Source organism: Ochotona princeps, chromosome 7, assembly GCF_030435755.1.
Source record: "Ochotona princeps isolate mOchPri1 chromosome 7, mOchPri1.hap1, whole genome shotgun sequence".
In the NCBI taxonomy this organism is placed as follows: Eukaryota; Metazoa; Chordata; class Mammalia; order Lagomorpha; family Ochotonidae; genus Ochotona; species Ochotona princeps.
Window position 1 is genome coordinate 28798747 of NC_080838.1, and position 17023 is coordinate 28815769.

Sequence of the window (17023 nt, forward strand, 5' to 3'; positions counted from 1 at the left end):
GAATGACTCTAGTAGAGTTAAGAGAGGTACCAAACCAACTAAAAGAATAAGTAATACAATCATCCTTTGTTTTGGAAGATTAATTCTAGAATACACAACCATCATGAATACAGATCTAAATACAATTTCAGATGCTCAAATCTCTTGGAATGGCATAGTATGTGTATATAACTTATGCACAACCTTCAATATATTCTGAATAATCTCCGGATTACTTGTATGATCTAATACAGTGTAATGCTATTAAAAAATCATCATGCTACATTGTACAGGGAATAATCATGAGGAAAAACATCTTTATATCTTCAAGTGAAGCTTATTTTTTTCATCTGCAGTTGTCTGAATCTCTAGATAAGGAATCTGATGAGGGCAATTTGTAAATGGAAAATGAAATCATTTCTCTGTCTCTGAGTTGTATAGAAGATGAATTTACATATTACAGGGTATTAATTGATTTACTAGTATCACTTCATTAATTCATTGTTTATTCACTTATGGAAGACCCGATCCTCTTGAGCTAATAATCTTTTTTTGCCTCTTCTAGGTTTTCGAAAAATAAGTTTAGATGATCTTCGAAAGGCATATATCGTCAAAGATGTTCAGCAGTACATTCTTCACCGTTTAGACCAAGAAGAAGCTTTGCGACAGCACCTCACAAAAGAAACTGCAGAGATGCTAAATCAGCTGCACATAAAAAGTAGTGGGTGCTTTCTTTACCTAGAACGAGTTCTAGATGGAGTAGTGGAAAATTTTATAATGTTGAGAGAGATTCGTGACATCCCAGGAACACTGAATGGCCTGTACCTCTGGCTGTGCCAAAGACTTTTTGTAAGAAAACAGTTTGCAAAGGTTCAGCCTATCCTGAATGTGATCCTTGCAGCCTGCCGACCTTTGACCATCACAGAATTGTATCACGCAGTATGGACCAAGAATATGTCGTTAACCTTGGAGGACTTTCAACGCAAGTTGGATGTCCTCTCCAAACTCCTTGTTGATGGACTAGGAAATACTAAAATACTGTTTCACTACAGCTTTGCAGAGTGGCTTCTTGATGTGAAACACTGTACTCAAAAGTATTTATGTAATGCAGCAGAAGGACACAGAATGTTGGCTATGAGTTATACCTGTCAAGCCAAGAATTTAACTCCATTGGAAGCACAAGAGTTTGCGTTACACTTAATTAATTCGAATTTGCAGTTGGAGACAGCTGAATTGGCTCTGTGGATGATATGGAATGGCACACCTGTCAGAGACTCCCTATCTACTTTAATACCCAAGGAACAAGAAGTACTGCAGCTGTTGGTTAAAGCTGGTGCTCATGTCAACAGTGAAGATGATCGCACCTCATGCATAGTCCGACAAGCCTTAGAAAGAGAAGATTCTATAAGAACATTGTTGGATAACGGAGCTTCAGTGAATCAGTGTGATTCCAATGGGAGAACATTATTAGCTAATGCTGCATACAGTGGTAATCTTGATGTAGTGAATTTACTTGTCTCCAGGGGAGCAGATTTGGAGATAGAAGATACTCACGGACATACTCCACTCACTCTGGCTGCACGCCAAGGACATACCAAGGTGGTGAATTGTCTGATAGGATGTGGAGCAAATATTAATCATACTGATCAAGACGGCTGGACAGCACTAAGATCTGCTGCTTGGGGTGGTCACACTGAGGTCGTTTCTGCACTGCTTTATGCTGGCGTGAAAGTGGACTGTGCAGATGCTGACAGCCGAACAGCTCTGAGAGCAGCGGCATGGGGAGGACACGAGGACATTGTCCTCAATCTGCTGCAACATGGTGCTGAAGTTAACAAAGCTGACAATGAAGGTAGAACTGCTTTAATAGCGGCAGCATACATGGGACATAGAGAGATTGTGGAACATCTGCTGGACCATGGAGCAGAAGTAAACCATGAGGACGTTGATGGCAGGACTGCCCTCTCTGTCGCTGCACTGTGTGTCCCTGCAAGTAAAGGGCATGCATCAGTTGTGAGTCTGTTAATTGACCGAGGTGCTGAAGTAGATCATTGTGACAAAGATGGCATGACTCCACTGCTGGTGGCTGCCTACGAAGGACACGTGGATGTGGTTGACTTGCTTTTAGAGGGGGGAGCCGATGTTGATCACACAGACAACAATGGCCGTACACCCCTCTTAGCAGCTGCTTCTATGGGTCATGCGTCAGTAGTAAACACACTTTTGTTTTGGGGTGCAGCTGTGGATAGCATTGACAGTGAAGGTAGGACAGTCCTCAGCATAGCTTCCGCACAGGGAAATGTTGAGGTGGTACGCACACTGCTGGATAGGGGGTTAGATGAAAATCACAGAGATGATGCTGGATGGACGCCTTTGCACATGGCAGCTTTTGAAGGCCACAGGTTAATATGTGAAGCACTTATCGAACAAGGTGCTAGAACCAATGAGATTGACAATGATGGGCGGATCCCTTTCATATTGGCTTCACAAGAGGGTCACTATGATTGTGTACAAATACTGTTGGAAAACAAATCTAATATTGATCAGAGAGGTTATGACGGAAGAAACGCACTGCGGGTTGCTGCATTAGAAGGACACAGGGACATTGTTGAATTGCTTTTTAGCCACGGAGCTGATGTCAATTACAAAGATGCTGATGGCAGGCCCACCCTTTACATAATGGCCTTGGAAAACCAACTTACGATGGCTGAATATTTTTTAGAAAATGGTGCAAACGTAGAAGCGAGTGATGCCGAAGGAAGGACGGCACTTCACGTTTCTTGTTGGCAAGGCCACATAGAAATGGTGCGGGCTCTGCTGGCCTACCATGCTGATGTCAATGCTGCAGATAACGAGAAGCGCTCTGCTCTCCAATCTGCCGCCTGGCAGGGCCATGTCAAAGTGGTTCAGCTTCTGATTGAGCACGGGGCTGTGGTTGACCACACTTGTAATCAGGGTGCCACTGCCCTCTGTATTGCAGCACAGGAAGGACACATTGATGTGGTGCAGGTTTTATTAGAGCATGGTGCCGATCCAAACCATGCTGATCAATTTGGACGCACTGCTATGCGTGTGGCAGCCAAAAATGGACATTCTCAGATCATTAAATTATTAGAAAAATATGGTGCATCTAGTTTGAATGGTTGTTCACCATCCCCTGTTCACACAATGGAGCAAAAACCTCTACAGTCAGTATCTTCAAAAATGCAATCATTAACAATTAAATCAAATAGTTCTGGTAGTACTGGCGCAGGGGACACACAGCCTTCATTACGTGGTTTGCCCAACGGGCCAGCTCATGCATTCAGTTCTCCTTCAGAATCGCCAGATTCTACAGTTGATCGGCAGAAGTCATCATTGTCAAATAATTCCCTTAAGAGCTCAAAAAATTCATCTTTAAGAACTACTTCCTCCACAGCAACTGCTCAGACAGTGCCAATCGATAGCTTTCATAGTTTGTCATTTACAGAACAAATTCAGCAGCATTCATTGCCCCGCAGTAGAAGTCGACAGTCAATTGTTTCTCCATCTTCCACAACGCAGTCCCTGGGGCAGAGTCATAATTCCCCAAGTAGTGAGTTTGAATGGAGTCAAGTAAAGCCCAGTTTGAAATCAACAAAAACAAATAAAGGAGGGAAATCAGAAAATTCCAACAAATCTGGATCAGCTGGAAAAAAAGCAAAGCAAAATAATTCCTCACAACCAAAGGTATTAGAATATGAAATGACTCAGTTTGATAAAAGAGGACCTGTCACCAAGCCTGGGCCCAGCGCAACACCCAAACAAACACCTGCAGAACCTCAGTGCAAAATTGTGATACCTTCCACTCAGCAGGAAATTGGTAGGTCTCAGCAGCAGTTTCTCATTCACCAACAAAGTGGAGAGCAGAAGAAGAGAAATGGAATCATGACCAACCCGAATTACCATCTTCAGAACAACCAGGTTTTTCTTGGTCGGGTTTCAGTTCCACGAACAATACAAGACAGAGGGCATCAGGAAGTGTTAGAAGGCTATCCTTCCTCAGAGACAGAATTGAGCCTTAAACAAGCCCTGAAGCTTCAGATTGAGGGTTCTGAGCCCAGCTTCAACTATAAAAAGGAAACGCCACTGTAAAAGGTAATGTTTTGTCACTATAAAGAATAAGATAGAAGAAGTATAGTTGCCTCTGTTTGGAATGTCCTTTTCCCCAAGATTCATTATTCCCTCACTTCCTAATCTCCATTTAGATCTCATCAGTGGAACCTTTGTGTATCAAAGGTGAAACATTTGAATTCTCCCATCTATACTCCCTTTCCCCCTTTCTTGCTTTATGTCATCCAAAAGCTCTTGGCAGTGGACAAACCATGTTTTATTTCTGTTTCTTATTTCCCTCCCCCAACTGGAATATAAGCTTTATACAGATAGGAATGCTTATCTGTGTTGTTCTGTGGCATTGTCCATTTAGGATAGCACATACACTTAAGGCAGTTTCACAGTAGAAAGTTGTTGAATGAATGAATATACCATTATGGAAACCAGTTAAGATTTCTTGTATGTCCAGCCACTCCCCCCCCATAATTGAGCTTAGAAGATATCAGTAGTAAAATTGACAAAAATTTATCTGTAAATATTAAATTAATTCTTTTTTTATCCAGAAATCAAAGATTTAATCAGTAAAATGTGAATTTCATTATGATAAATCTTTTAAAAATTCTCAAAGTGGTGCTTCCACATCATAAAAATAGGTGTGAAAATTGTCAATTGGATGAATATTTAAGGCCCATTATATTTAGATGGAAAGTTGAATATATATTTAAACTTCAAATTAGAAGCTTGTTACCAGCAGACCTAAATATTTTTTAAATGAACCACAGTGGCAAATGACTTACTTTATACAAGTTATTTCTGAATGGCATGTGACTGGCTACCCATAGATTCACATTCAGGGGTGAAAGATATTAAATGAATGTATTGGCAAATGGGTATTTATGGCCCATCATATTTAGATCAATTAAAACTTGTATTCATAAAATAAACATGCTTCATGAGCTACATAAGGGAAGTCAGTGGGAAAATGGGCATGTAGTTCTTGTATGCTGAGTGATTTTTTCACAAACACATTTCCCTAACAGTAAAATGTGAAGATTTTGTTAGGAATCTGTGCTAACTTCTTTATCTTAAAACCATGTTTTTACTTTGCCTGAGCATTTTGTCCCCTAAACAAATTATGCTCTTTTTGATAGTAAACTAAAGTCTATCATTTCTTTTGACTTTGGGGGAATATGTTATAGGGATATGATGAGTGAAATATTATCAACAAGTTCTGCTTGTCTTCTCATAATAATCATTGTTTCTTATGAATCTATGGATAGCCCATCAGTGTCTTCCAGAAATAACTTGAGTAAAGTTTTTAATGCATTCAGCAATGTTGTTCGTTTCAAATTTTTTAGTTCTGGCCTGTATTGTCACATAGTTGGTCAAGCCAAACGGGCACTAGATTGTGTCCCAGCAACTCCACTTCCTATTTAGCTGCCATTGTGCCCTGGTATTAACAGCCCTGCTGCCCATGTTGGAAACTAGGGTGAAGCTCCTGGTTTCTGCATCTCCCAACCTTGACCATTACAACCATCGGGGAGTCAATCAGTAGATGCAATATATTCTCTCTCCCTCTCCCACTCTCTCACCCTAATCTTCAAATAAATAAATCTTTAAAAATAAACAATATTAAATGAAGAATATTAAAGAAAAACATTTAGTTCTAGACACATCTATTTAGATGTCATGATAACTTTTGTAATGGCAAAGTACATAAAATAAAACACTTCGAGGTAAGCATTTTAAGTAGTGATCCTGTAATAGACAAATGTGTTTTGTGCTTTACGTGGTGAGCAGATATGTATGTTTTTATCTAAGGTCTTAAAATTGTATGTAGTTATATGATAAGTACAATGCAAAGAAGTTAATTAATTAACTTATTTTTACTTCTGCATTAGTTTCCTAGTCTGTGAAACAGAAGACATTGTGATTGGATTAGTTCTTCAGCTGCTGGATGAAAACATGAGACGCCTGTTGATTCGCTGAAAAATGTGATATCTGCAGTACAGTTACTTTAATGACTGTAATGTGCCTAAATAATAAGGCTGCCTTCTCAGTGTAACCCTCTATGCTTAACATATTTCATTTTGTGTGCTTTGTATTCATTATACAAGAATAAGCACTTTTTAATAATGCAGGTATATACTACAGTTCCCTGAAAAAATTGAATAAAGTATTTTAAGTTAAGATTTGATAAATGTGCATGTGCCATGGTCAAATATATATGAAAAGGCAATGTTCCTTATATTTATGTTTCTCATTTTGTGGCAAAAGAAATTTAAGCCTTTTGTTTCAGTCACATTTGCATTCTAGCCTAAGGCCTGCTTTCTGTATCTTTAAAAACATTGCTCAATAAAATAAATCTGGCAACTGTTTCATGTTCACCACACCCTCAGCATTGGAGAAAAATGAATTTTTATGTAAATATCACATTGAAGTAAGAAAAATGTTTTCTTGACAGATTCAGAAAATAATAATTGCTGATACTTTGGGGAGCTGGAATAAATAGATTAAATCTGGATTTTCCCAGTGGAATCCTCCTCATCTCTGAGTTAGAAGTGTCTCAGCAACCAACCAGACTAGGCAGGACAGAGTTTTGTTCACGTTCCACTCCTATGTCAATTCTCAGGGCCAAAGCCATGCCTCATTGCATGTGTGTGCAGAGGGAGATACACACCTGTTTATCTGAGGATAGATTTTTTTTTTTTATTTCTAAACAGCTCATTGACTACCCTTATCTCTTCTTCCCCATTAAGTATCATTTGTCAGCATAAACACTAATGCTTGATTCTCTCACACCTGTTTCTATTTGGAAACTCTGCACATGCCCCAAATAGCCCCTTTCAAAATCAGTTGGATTGATTCTGATGGTTCAGTTGGATGAGCATTTCTGATGAATGTAGTATGTGTTGTCCTTCAGTGGTGACAGCACTAACCCGTCAGTGATAGCACATGTGTATTTTTTATTGTTGTTAGGTGGTGGTAGTGATGGATTTGCACTTTTCTATCCATATGCTCCTTCCTATTTTCTTCTTTGGACCTTTGTGTGCTGGATGGCTGTGTGCCAGGGAAATTCTTTTGCCAAGGAAAGTAGAATTGATTCAAAACAGCATAGCCTCGGACTGCTTGCTACATGTAGATAGTCTAGACCCAGAAGAGTCCTCTGAGACAGGCTGTTCCTTTTGTCTGGAAGTTTTGGCGTAGTGTTTAAAAGTCGAGTTTGTGGATTTGATCTTAGAATGAGACCTGCTAATCTTAACATAGCTCTGTGTACTATTGATAAGGAAGAGGAATGAGGAATGAGAATTTGGAGATAGAGCACAAAACCATTGCTACTACTGGAAAAAAAAATCTTAAGAATATGTCTTAGTAACAGAAGTCAGTAATGTCACCTGCAGATATGAAGGACACTAAGGTGACACATTGTTCAAGGACATAGAAATGTGTCATTGGCTGTGATAAACATTACACTTGAATCTGTTTAAGGTGTTTTTTTTTTTTTTTAAGTCAGCAAAGCTCATTTTGTCTGTGTCATCTACAAATCATAATCGGAACCAGGAGATAAGTTGATAAGTTCAATCAATATTAAGATGACATAGCAATATTGATAACTCGAATGTGAATGTTTCAAGTATTGAATTCTTGTCCCTATGGGACATTTATTAAATACACTTAATAGGACTCTTGCAAAGTAGCCTTAAAAGTGTTAATGATTCTGTTAATAAATATGAACACATACTGTTTTTAGAACCAACTTTACTCATATCAGAAATACAGTACATTTACATGACTGTAGAAGAAGATGAAGCTGTAATTTCTTATTAGGTGTATTTTTCTTTAGAAAGAGAACTCTAAAAGCTGCCAGTTTTTTCTATTAATCTTGAATTATTGACATTGTATTTATTTAATTTTATTGTTTTTACGAAGTTGCACCTTGTGGCCAAAGGGCAAAGATATGATTCATTGTATAAGGGATTTTATGTTTTTCAAAGAGCTAAATGTTTTCATATCCATAGTGTATACACTTGAAACAGTAAGAAGAGATCTTGCAGGAAAAATACGATTTTCAGGAGTAAGCTCCTCTGGGTGTTTTTATATAAATTATGTTTTGGAATAGAACGTAAGTGACTTCCAATAGGGTTCAGGAAGGCAGGGATGGGAGATGCCCTGCTTTACCTCATTGTTTGTGTGGGGAGTCTGGTACCATTACTGAAAATGACTTTAAGCACCATTAAAGAATAAAAAGGCCCCCAAATATAAGACTCCTAAATAGCTATTTTTGAAACTAAATGTTTAGATTTTGTAAATGAGCTGTTGCCCACTACACAATTTATGATGCTATATGCTTAAAATGTTTTTATAACATTCCATTCATGTTACCTAAACGTGTGAGTTGCTAACATGGGAGGTGATAGAAATACAGCAATGAAAGTTAAACCTTTGAGTATTCCTAGGAAAGGTTATGGGAGGAAAATTGAGTAGAAATCAGTATATACTGTAATGTACAGTTAATATCTTTGTCCCTTATCACTCCCACCACCACCGGAATCCTCACTAAAAATAATTCACTACTTTAAAAATGGGAGTACATACTTTTCTCTGTATTATTTTGGCTATGCAAATGTTTGTTTTTCTTAATGTAGTCCAGTTACACTTCTCAGCAAATGTAGTTGCAGACAAAGGCTTTCTTTTTATTTCTCCCTTGGTTTGGGGTATGTAAATAAACAGCCTAAAATGTACATTGAATTTCACATTGTAAAAGTTTTATTTCCTGTATTATATTACACAAAAATCCCTATGTATATGAAAGTGCATAATAAATATATTTGCTTTACAGAGGATATCTTGTTTTTAATTTTATCCTTAAGCCTGTAAAACATGTATGATGTAATGAAAACAACTTGTTTTAAGTTAATATTTTATACATAGCATCAAGAAATTTGGAGACATTTTTAAAAATGAGATAGCACACTGTCCAAAGGAAGGTAGGAAAAAAACATTTTTATCTTCCTAAAATTTTAAAACTTGATGTTCGCCTTTCCTTTAGCATTGACTGGACACACAGTGAACGCCACCATATCAGGTTTCCTGCCTGTAAGAACCCCAGTATGCACATGTGCGCTCCTAGATCATGAGAAGGCTGTATCTTATGTTAGATATTTTGGGGTTTTGTTGCAAGCAGTGATTTGTTTTCTAAATAAATGTATGTTTTCTTCACTCAAGAAACTTGAGTCATTTCATAACTTTCTGTTTCCCCCACTAGACCACAACAACACAGAAGCATATAGACTGTGCTATAAGATAACCCATTTCTCTAACGAGAGGTTTTGATAAGGCCACCAATATTTTCTTCTGTCCAATTGTTTTATAATTACTGTGTACTACTGTAATTCTCTCAATTATATTCTCTGTTGATTTGTTGGACTGATTTTTAAAATCACAATTATAGGGGATAGAGAGTTATGTAATACTGACACAAAATTATGCCTTTATCTGGTCAGACTGCTCCCTAAAACTAGGCTCCCCTGATTCTCTGTACATCCCCCCATATCTTATGCTTGAATGTAATCAAATAAATTTCTGGGTTTTTTTTGTACTAGAGCTACCTTAAAACATGATGTCATTGTGCAGTTCTGATCCCAAACCCCTCCAAAAAAAGCTCACCCCAACAGAATTATTTCAAATATTTGTGTATATATATACACACATATTTATGTGTGTATGTATATATATATGTATATATGTATATATATATACACATATATGTATATATATACATATATGTGTATGTATATGTATATATATCAGCTCCCTCCTGCTTCATCTATAAAACTTTTCCCAGACTCTTGACTGAGGGACTGGCCTTGAGCAATCCATACTTAACGAACATATAATAAATATTCTTTCCCATGACACATGATTGTGCCTTTGGTATAACTATTAACAACTCTAAAGTTTTCATTGTTATGAGCAAAGGTGATCTATAACCAGGAGCAATAGGAATGACAGCTTGGAAGTAGGCAGAACAACCAGAAATTCCTTAAAAACAAGTTGAATCTCAAGTGTGGATTCAACTTCTGAGACACAACAGAAGACAGGTGTGTGGATGGAGCTCTGTGTACTCCGCAGAGCACTCCTGCCCTGCTGCTTGCAAAGGAAGCGGATGCTGGGGACCTGTGGGTGGTGTCCACATCACTTGTCTCGATATCCAAATGTTTACTTGCTGAAATAAACAGGTGATTCTGGATTTTTTTCAAATGACCATCATCACCCTACATGACTAGCCTAGCTCAATAGTTTAGGACTTGCAACAATTTGTTTATTTCCGTGTGACTTTCAATACTTTTAACAGTGTCATAAATTCGCAGTAAGGGCTTTTCCCCTTCAAATTACATATTGTAATCTGGAATCAGGACAAATTTTCAACTAAAAAAAAACAATATCAGGTGTTGGTGAACATGTAAAGAAAGTGGAAATCTTACTGCTAAAAACACAAAATGATTTATCCACATCAGAAGCTGATTTATCAGCCTCTTATAAATTCCATCAGGCAGTTCTTTTTTGGAATCTAGCAATCCCGTTTCTGGCTGTTTACCTAAGACAAATAGAATTCCATGCTGACTGAAGCATCTGTATGAATATAATGTGCATTGAAGTATCATTCATAATGGTCAACAACTAACAACAACTTGAATGTTCTCAACTTGCAAATGGATTAACAACTGTGGTACAGCCTTGCAGCAGAACCCTAAAAACTGTTTAGCATTAAATAGTCATGCCATCATACATGCCACTATGTGGATTACTGTCCAAAATGTTTATATTAAGCAAAATAAGCCAGGTACAACCAGAAATTTGTTATACAATTTCTTCTTTAAGATGTCACTAAAAAGGCAGAGATATTAAGAAATCCAATTAGTGAGGGGGTCGAAATTGATTTCAAAGGCAAATCTCCTTTGTGGTGGTGGTCATATTGTGTGTACTTTTCAAAACTCAAGATTATACTTCAAAAGAGTAAATTCTAATTTGTACCTGTTATTACACATTTAACTTGAATTTAGCAGAACTTATAAATACATGATCCACATGATTAAGTCAGCTGCATTTTTTTATAAATCAGCAAGAAATACATAATAACATAGGAACTATCATTTTCAACAGCAGAATCCATCAGCAACACCTAGGGATACAGCAAACAGGGGCACAGGCACTCGGAAAGCTGAAAACATTGTGCAAAGTGAAGATGACCTAAATAAATGAAGGTTATAACAAGTTCACTGATTAGAAAACTAAACAGTGAAAACACCCCAGATGAACTGTATACTCAACACAGTCCCAAGCAAGACTTCAAAGAAAATAATAACAACACAGAAGCTTATGCTATTTATCTACCAAAATGAAGACTGCTGAGAAAATGGAAAACAACAGAAAGAGTCGCATTATCAGATACTAAAATTTACTATAAAAACATGGTAACTTTATGATATGATGGAGTCCCAAAGGTAGACAAAAAAGGCCCACCTATAAATATGTATGCCAAGTCTTTAAAAATATATGCCACTAAAATGTGAAACATATCCTTTCAGGGACCCAGTGTGATAGCCTAGTGGCTGAAGTCCTCACCTTGAATAAACCAGGATCTTATATGGACACTGGTTCTAATCCCAGCAGTCTTGCTTCCCATCAAGCTCCCTGCTTGTAACCTGGGAAAGCAGTCAAGGACGACCCAAAGTCTTGGGACCCTGAACCTGCAAGGGCCACCTGAAAGAAGCTCCGGGCTCCTGACTTCAAATAGGCTCAGCTTCAGTCAATTGCAGTCACTTAAGGAGTGAATCATCAGATGGAAGATCTTCCTCTCTGTCTCTCCTTCTCTCTGTATATCTAACTTTGCAATAAAAAATATGTATACATGTTCTTTCAATACATAATGCTGGATTGATTTAAAATTAAGGTAAAACAATATTATTAAAAGAAATAGAGGGAAAATGTCATCATGATCTGGCAATAAATATGTATTTAAATGACAAAGTATCAAAAATTACAATTTCTAAAAAGATTGTGTTTTATTAAGTAAGAGTAACAAGTCATGATATCAGTCATTATGGGAATGAAAAGTAAAAGCATAAATTATGAGAAGATGCATGCGTGACATCTATCATGAAAAGTGCAAAGTAAGTAAGAACTTACGCAAAACAAGAATCCCAAGGGCACAAATGTGCATACCTCTCTAGAGATGGAAGATCCAGATAGACAATCTACGTAAAAGTGACTAATCTCATTAGTATCTAAGCAATGCACAATCTTTATTGTGAAATTGGATACAACCAGTCAATAAAAGAGAAAAAATAAAGTTAAAGTGAAATAGAAATATTGGCATGAAAATATAAAGGTAGTCTATGTTTGTAGATGGTGAGAACAGAAATTGATAGAGTTGCTTTGGAAAACTGATTTGATGTTAAAACGGATCTCACACATACTCTAAGATCCAGGTAGTTCACTTTATATTGCTTGAAAGAAATGCTTGCATATGAACATGCAAACTATGTAACAAATATGTATGGAGGTCAAGAGAAAGAATGGCTTGTGAGAACAAAAATACAGTTAGATCTACTGAGTAAGTCCCAGTGACACATAGAGATTAAAATATTCAGTACCCATTGGAACTCATCAGAACCAGGATGGGTGTAGGATGGGATGGACTAGGTCTCTGTCCATGCAGAGCCATGTGTGAGCTGTGTCTGGATATGGACCGGGCTTGGCTGGGCTGTAGCACCCAACAGTAAGAACCGAAATGAGTGAGGGCTGGTCAGGAAAAGTCACTGTTACTGCTGGGACAGGAGGGCGACTGAGTAGGACTGGCCCATGGACCCACCAATGTGCGCAAGATCTGCTATTGGGAGAGGTTCTGATGAAGGAGCTTGGCAGCTCCTCCGTTGGGACACAGTCCCTGCAGGTGAGTGCAAGAACCACGATAGGAAGTAGCCCAGACCAGGCCAGGTTACAGTACCCGCAGGCTTACCTTTGGCTCAGGTCTAGGGCAAGCCAGACTGAGCCAGTTCATATCACCAGTTGGCAAATCCGAGAGCTAGAATGGGGTGTGGGTCATGCCAGGTCAGGCCACAATTCCAGCAAGTCCACACTAGGGCCAGGACTGGGCTTGCTGGGCTAGCTAGGCTGTAGTCCCCATCAGCGTGAGTTGGAACTGGGGATGGGCTGGGACCAGCCAGGCTATAGCACCCACTAGCAAATGCCGAGGTGAGGCGGGTCATACCAGAGTGGGCCATAGCACCCAACCAGCACTTACAAGACCCGGGAATGGGGAGACCTGGTAGGAGGGCTGCAGGGAGCTTCTCTGCTGGGCCACTATGCCCATGTGTGAGTATGAGAGCTGAGACTGGGGGCAGATCAGGCTGGGCAGAGCTGATTGTTGACCTGCATGTAAGTTGGATAAGGAACAAGCCAAGCGGGGCAGACTGTACCTACTGGCACATGCATAAGCCAGAGGAGGTGAGGGTTGGTTGGGTTTTCCCAAAGCATCAGCTAGCAGATGCTGGCATGGAGGGCAAATCTTTTGAATCAAACTGCAGAACAACCTGAAGTGTGCAAGATCTGGGAGTGGGAGTAGATCCAGTAGGGAAACAGTGGGCACCTTCCTTTTAGGTTGCCATTCTGACCGGTGGGCAGGAGAACCAGGATTGGAATAGGCATGGCAAGACAGAGAGTGGCACCTACCAGCACATGTGTGGGCTGGATAGTCAGGCTGCTTGGGTTAAACTAGTTTTAAATGCTCATTGACATGTGTAAGACCTGAATGGGACACGGGACAGACAGTACCAGTCTGTTGTACATACTGGCAAGCACAGGAACAAAGGCAGGAGGCAGGCCTGGTGGGGGTTATTGCAGGTCGCTCCAATTAGTCTACAACTCCCACTGGTTTGCAGAGAGGCCGAGTGTGCTGTGGGCAGGATCAGGTAGGACTGCAACATCCATTAGTTTGTGTAGACGACAGGGCTGGAGACAACTGACCCAGCAATTGCAACTAATAGTGTTTGCATAGGCCGATTTGAGCAACAGATTGTGCCAGACCCTTTATTGGCATACATACACTAGAATCAGGTCTGGCATCACCTCAGATTAAGTTTCTTTGGGAATCCCCCCAACTTAACCGCTGGACTCAGAATTCCAACCATAGAGTAACTTGCAGGTTCCATGGTCTGACTGTGGAATGCATGTGTTAGAGCTGGGCCTCCTCAGTGGCTTAGACGAAGCAGTGGACAGCATATCCAGATGCACATGGAGGATATGGCAGTACATTGGAGCCTGCAGAGGATACCTGGTACCATGGCAGAGGACAAATCAATCAACTGCCCAGGCAAGAATTGGCAGTGAGTATCTGGGCAAACGAACACTCTAAGGTGATCTGTGTCAGCCAGTCAAGTCTGGAAAGATTTTATTGTGATTGGAGTGGCAAGATCAGTAGTAATATAGTACTGTTGAGCTATTGAAACCACTTGAGCTGGACTTTAGGAGCATGCTCTGGTATGGTTGGGAGGGTGGGTGTGGCTTCTCCCCTTATCTCTCCCCTCCCCCCAGAGATAGGAAGCAAAAAATAGAATGTGAAAACAATGGTCTCACCCACTTCCCTCTAGCCCTTGACCCTGCACCCTAATCAAATATGTAAAATTTATCAAAAATAAAATTTATACAACTAAAATATATCCTACTAAAGATTTTCAGAGCCAATGGAAGACAGGAATTCAAAGGCTATATTCATGAGGTAATAATAGTCTAGTTACACATTAATTATGCAAATTTGCTCACTATGCTTTATATACATTTGCATATAAGTGTAATATTCAGTATATCTTTTGAGAAAGTTTTTGAGTAGTTCACAACAAAACCTGATTAGTTATTCACACATTGAATTCTGTACCCATCTGTACAAATAAAATAATAAAAGACACTAAACTTGGAAGCTTTCTTAAAATCCCTTAAGCACCATATACATGATAGAATACTATACTAACATGAACGAAACAAACAACAACATGCCATCTGCTGATGACAATACTATAGAGGAGTGAAAAAGAGCAAATATCTGCCACAGAGTGTGGATGGGCTTCTCAAGCATTATGTCAATGAAATGACCACAAAAGAAGACATAATGTCTGGTTTTACCTAAAGTTAGATAATTAATGTTAATCTATAATAATGAAATAACTGTTTAGCCTACTTTTTGCTCCAGTTGGTAAACAGATATGTCACCTTGTCAAAACTTATAGGACCGGGCCCGGCGGTATGGCCTAGCAGCTAAAGTCCTCGCCTTGAACGCCCCGGGATCCCATATGGGCGCAGGTTCTAATCCCGGCAGCTCCATTTCCCATCCAGCTCCCTGCTTGTGGCCTGGGAAAGCAGTCGAGGACAGCCCAAGGCTTTGGGACCCTGCACCCATGTGGAAGATCTGGAGGAGGTTCCTGGTTCCCGGCTTCGGATTGACACAGCACCGGCCGTTGTGCTCACTTGGGGAGTGAATCATCGAACAGGGGATCTTCCTCTGTCTCTCCTCCTCTGTGTATATCCGACTTTGTAATAAAATAAATAAATCTTAAAAAAAACTTCTAGGACAGTAACTTAATGAGTTATAAACTTTTCTGTAAATATGTGAGAACTTCAAAACGTTTCTGGAAAATTTTTATTTGGTGCAAAAATGATTGAAAACTCATGAATAGCATTTTCTTACACTATGCATTTCCATGAAGTTCCCAAACATCCTTTGTACATACAACTTCAAAGAATTTTTGCCTCTAAGTCAGCAACTTTTTAAAAATTAATTTCACACCAACTTACAGAAATATCTTATTATGGCAGAATTTAATGTTTCGGCTTGCAGAATGAGTCTCATATCCTCATATTAAAATTGTAGCATTTATTTTATCACACATAATTATATTAATAGTCACACATGCATTTGTGGTTTTCAACAAGGAATATGCTGGCACTAGTGTGGGGTCTGTTGGTATTTAGTGGAGACAGAAAGTAATGCATCTATGTGAATTTGTTTTGTCTAAATGCAAACCTTATGTCTGAAAAAAGCAATGTTTGCCCCAAATCTGGAGGTTGCAGAAAAGTAAACCGTGTGATCTTATGAGATTCAGTGGTGATTTAATCATTTCATTAGCATATTTCAGCAGGGAGACAAATAAAAAACAAATACAAGCACATTCATGCCTGCACAAATTTAAATTAAATGTTATAATTGCCGTTAATTCTCACGGGGAAAGGCAATTCATGCCTTTCCAAATGCCAGCTAAACTGCATGTACTTTGCAGCACACTCCAAATTCAGTGTATCCAAACCTGAAACCCTCAGCAGCCCACCCAAGCACCCATTATGTTTTTGACTCCTCTGTGAATAAGCTAGGCTTTCGATTCCATTAGAAAGGATCAGAAAGTGGATATTGCAGATGATTCTTTGAGATTTACACAACATGAAGAGCACGGGAAGTGCTCAACAGGGAAGACTTCCTGGAGGAAGATGCTTGTGTTGGTCCTCAGGAAATCAGCAAAAGAATGCACATTTTTATTTAGTGACTAAAATCTGAAACAATAAAGCAACTATTTTCATTACAAAACGAAGTACTATTCTGATTTAATTAGTAAGAAGATGTTATGGGTGATTCCACCGCCTAGACACTTAGAGAGAAATCCCAAAGTAATGTTGATTGAGCTCTCCAATTGTGTTAATGGATCTATAATAGACTTGATTTTTTAATTACACTGGACGTAGTGATTACTGCATGTTACTCATCTTTCTTGGATAACCATAATGTATAATTCTCATGTTAAAGTCTTTGAGTGGCCCTTCAGATAGTTTCATTTCTTCAAAACATTTGTTAAATTCTTCACTGACAGCGTCATTTTCTTCAAAGTTCTTGATTTTCTTTTTTCACTGACACATTAATCATTTAATA

The 17023-nt window shown here is 38.9% G+C and overlaps 1 protein-coding gene across 1 annotated transcript in view; it reads left to right on the plus strand.

Annotated features, from left to right (window-relative positions):
* Positions 1–8623, plus strand: part of ANKRD50 (ankyrin repeat domain containing 50) — a 46129-nt gene extending 37506 nt beyond the window's left edge. The window contains exons 4-5 of the mRNA XM_058666877.1: positions 545–4095; positions 5952–8623. Of these exons, the coding sequence (XP_058522860.1) occupies positions 545–4092 (3548 nt within the window). The 3' untranslated portion in view covers positions 4093–4095; positions 5952–8623. The remainder of the gene's footprint in view (positions 1–544; positions 4096–5951) is intronic.
* The last annotated feature ends 8400 nt before the right edge of the window (positions 8624–17023 follow it).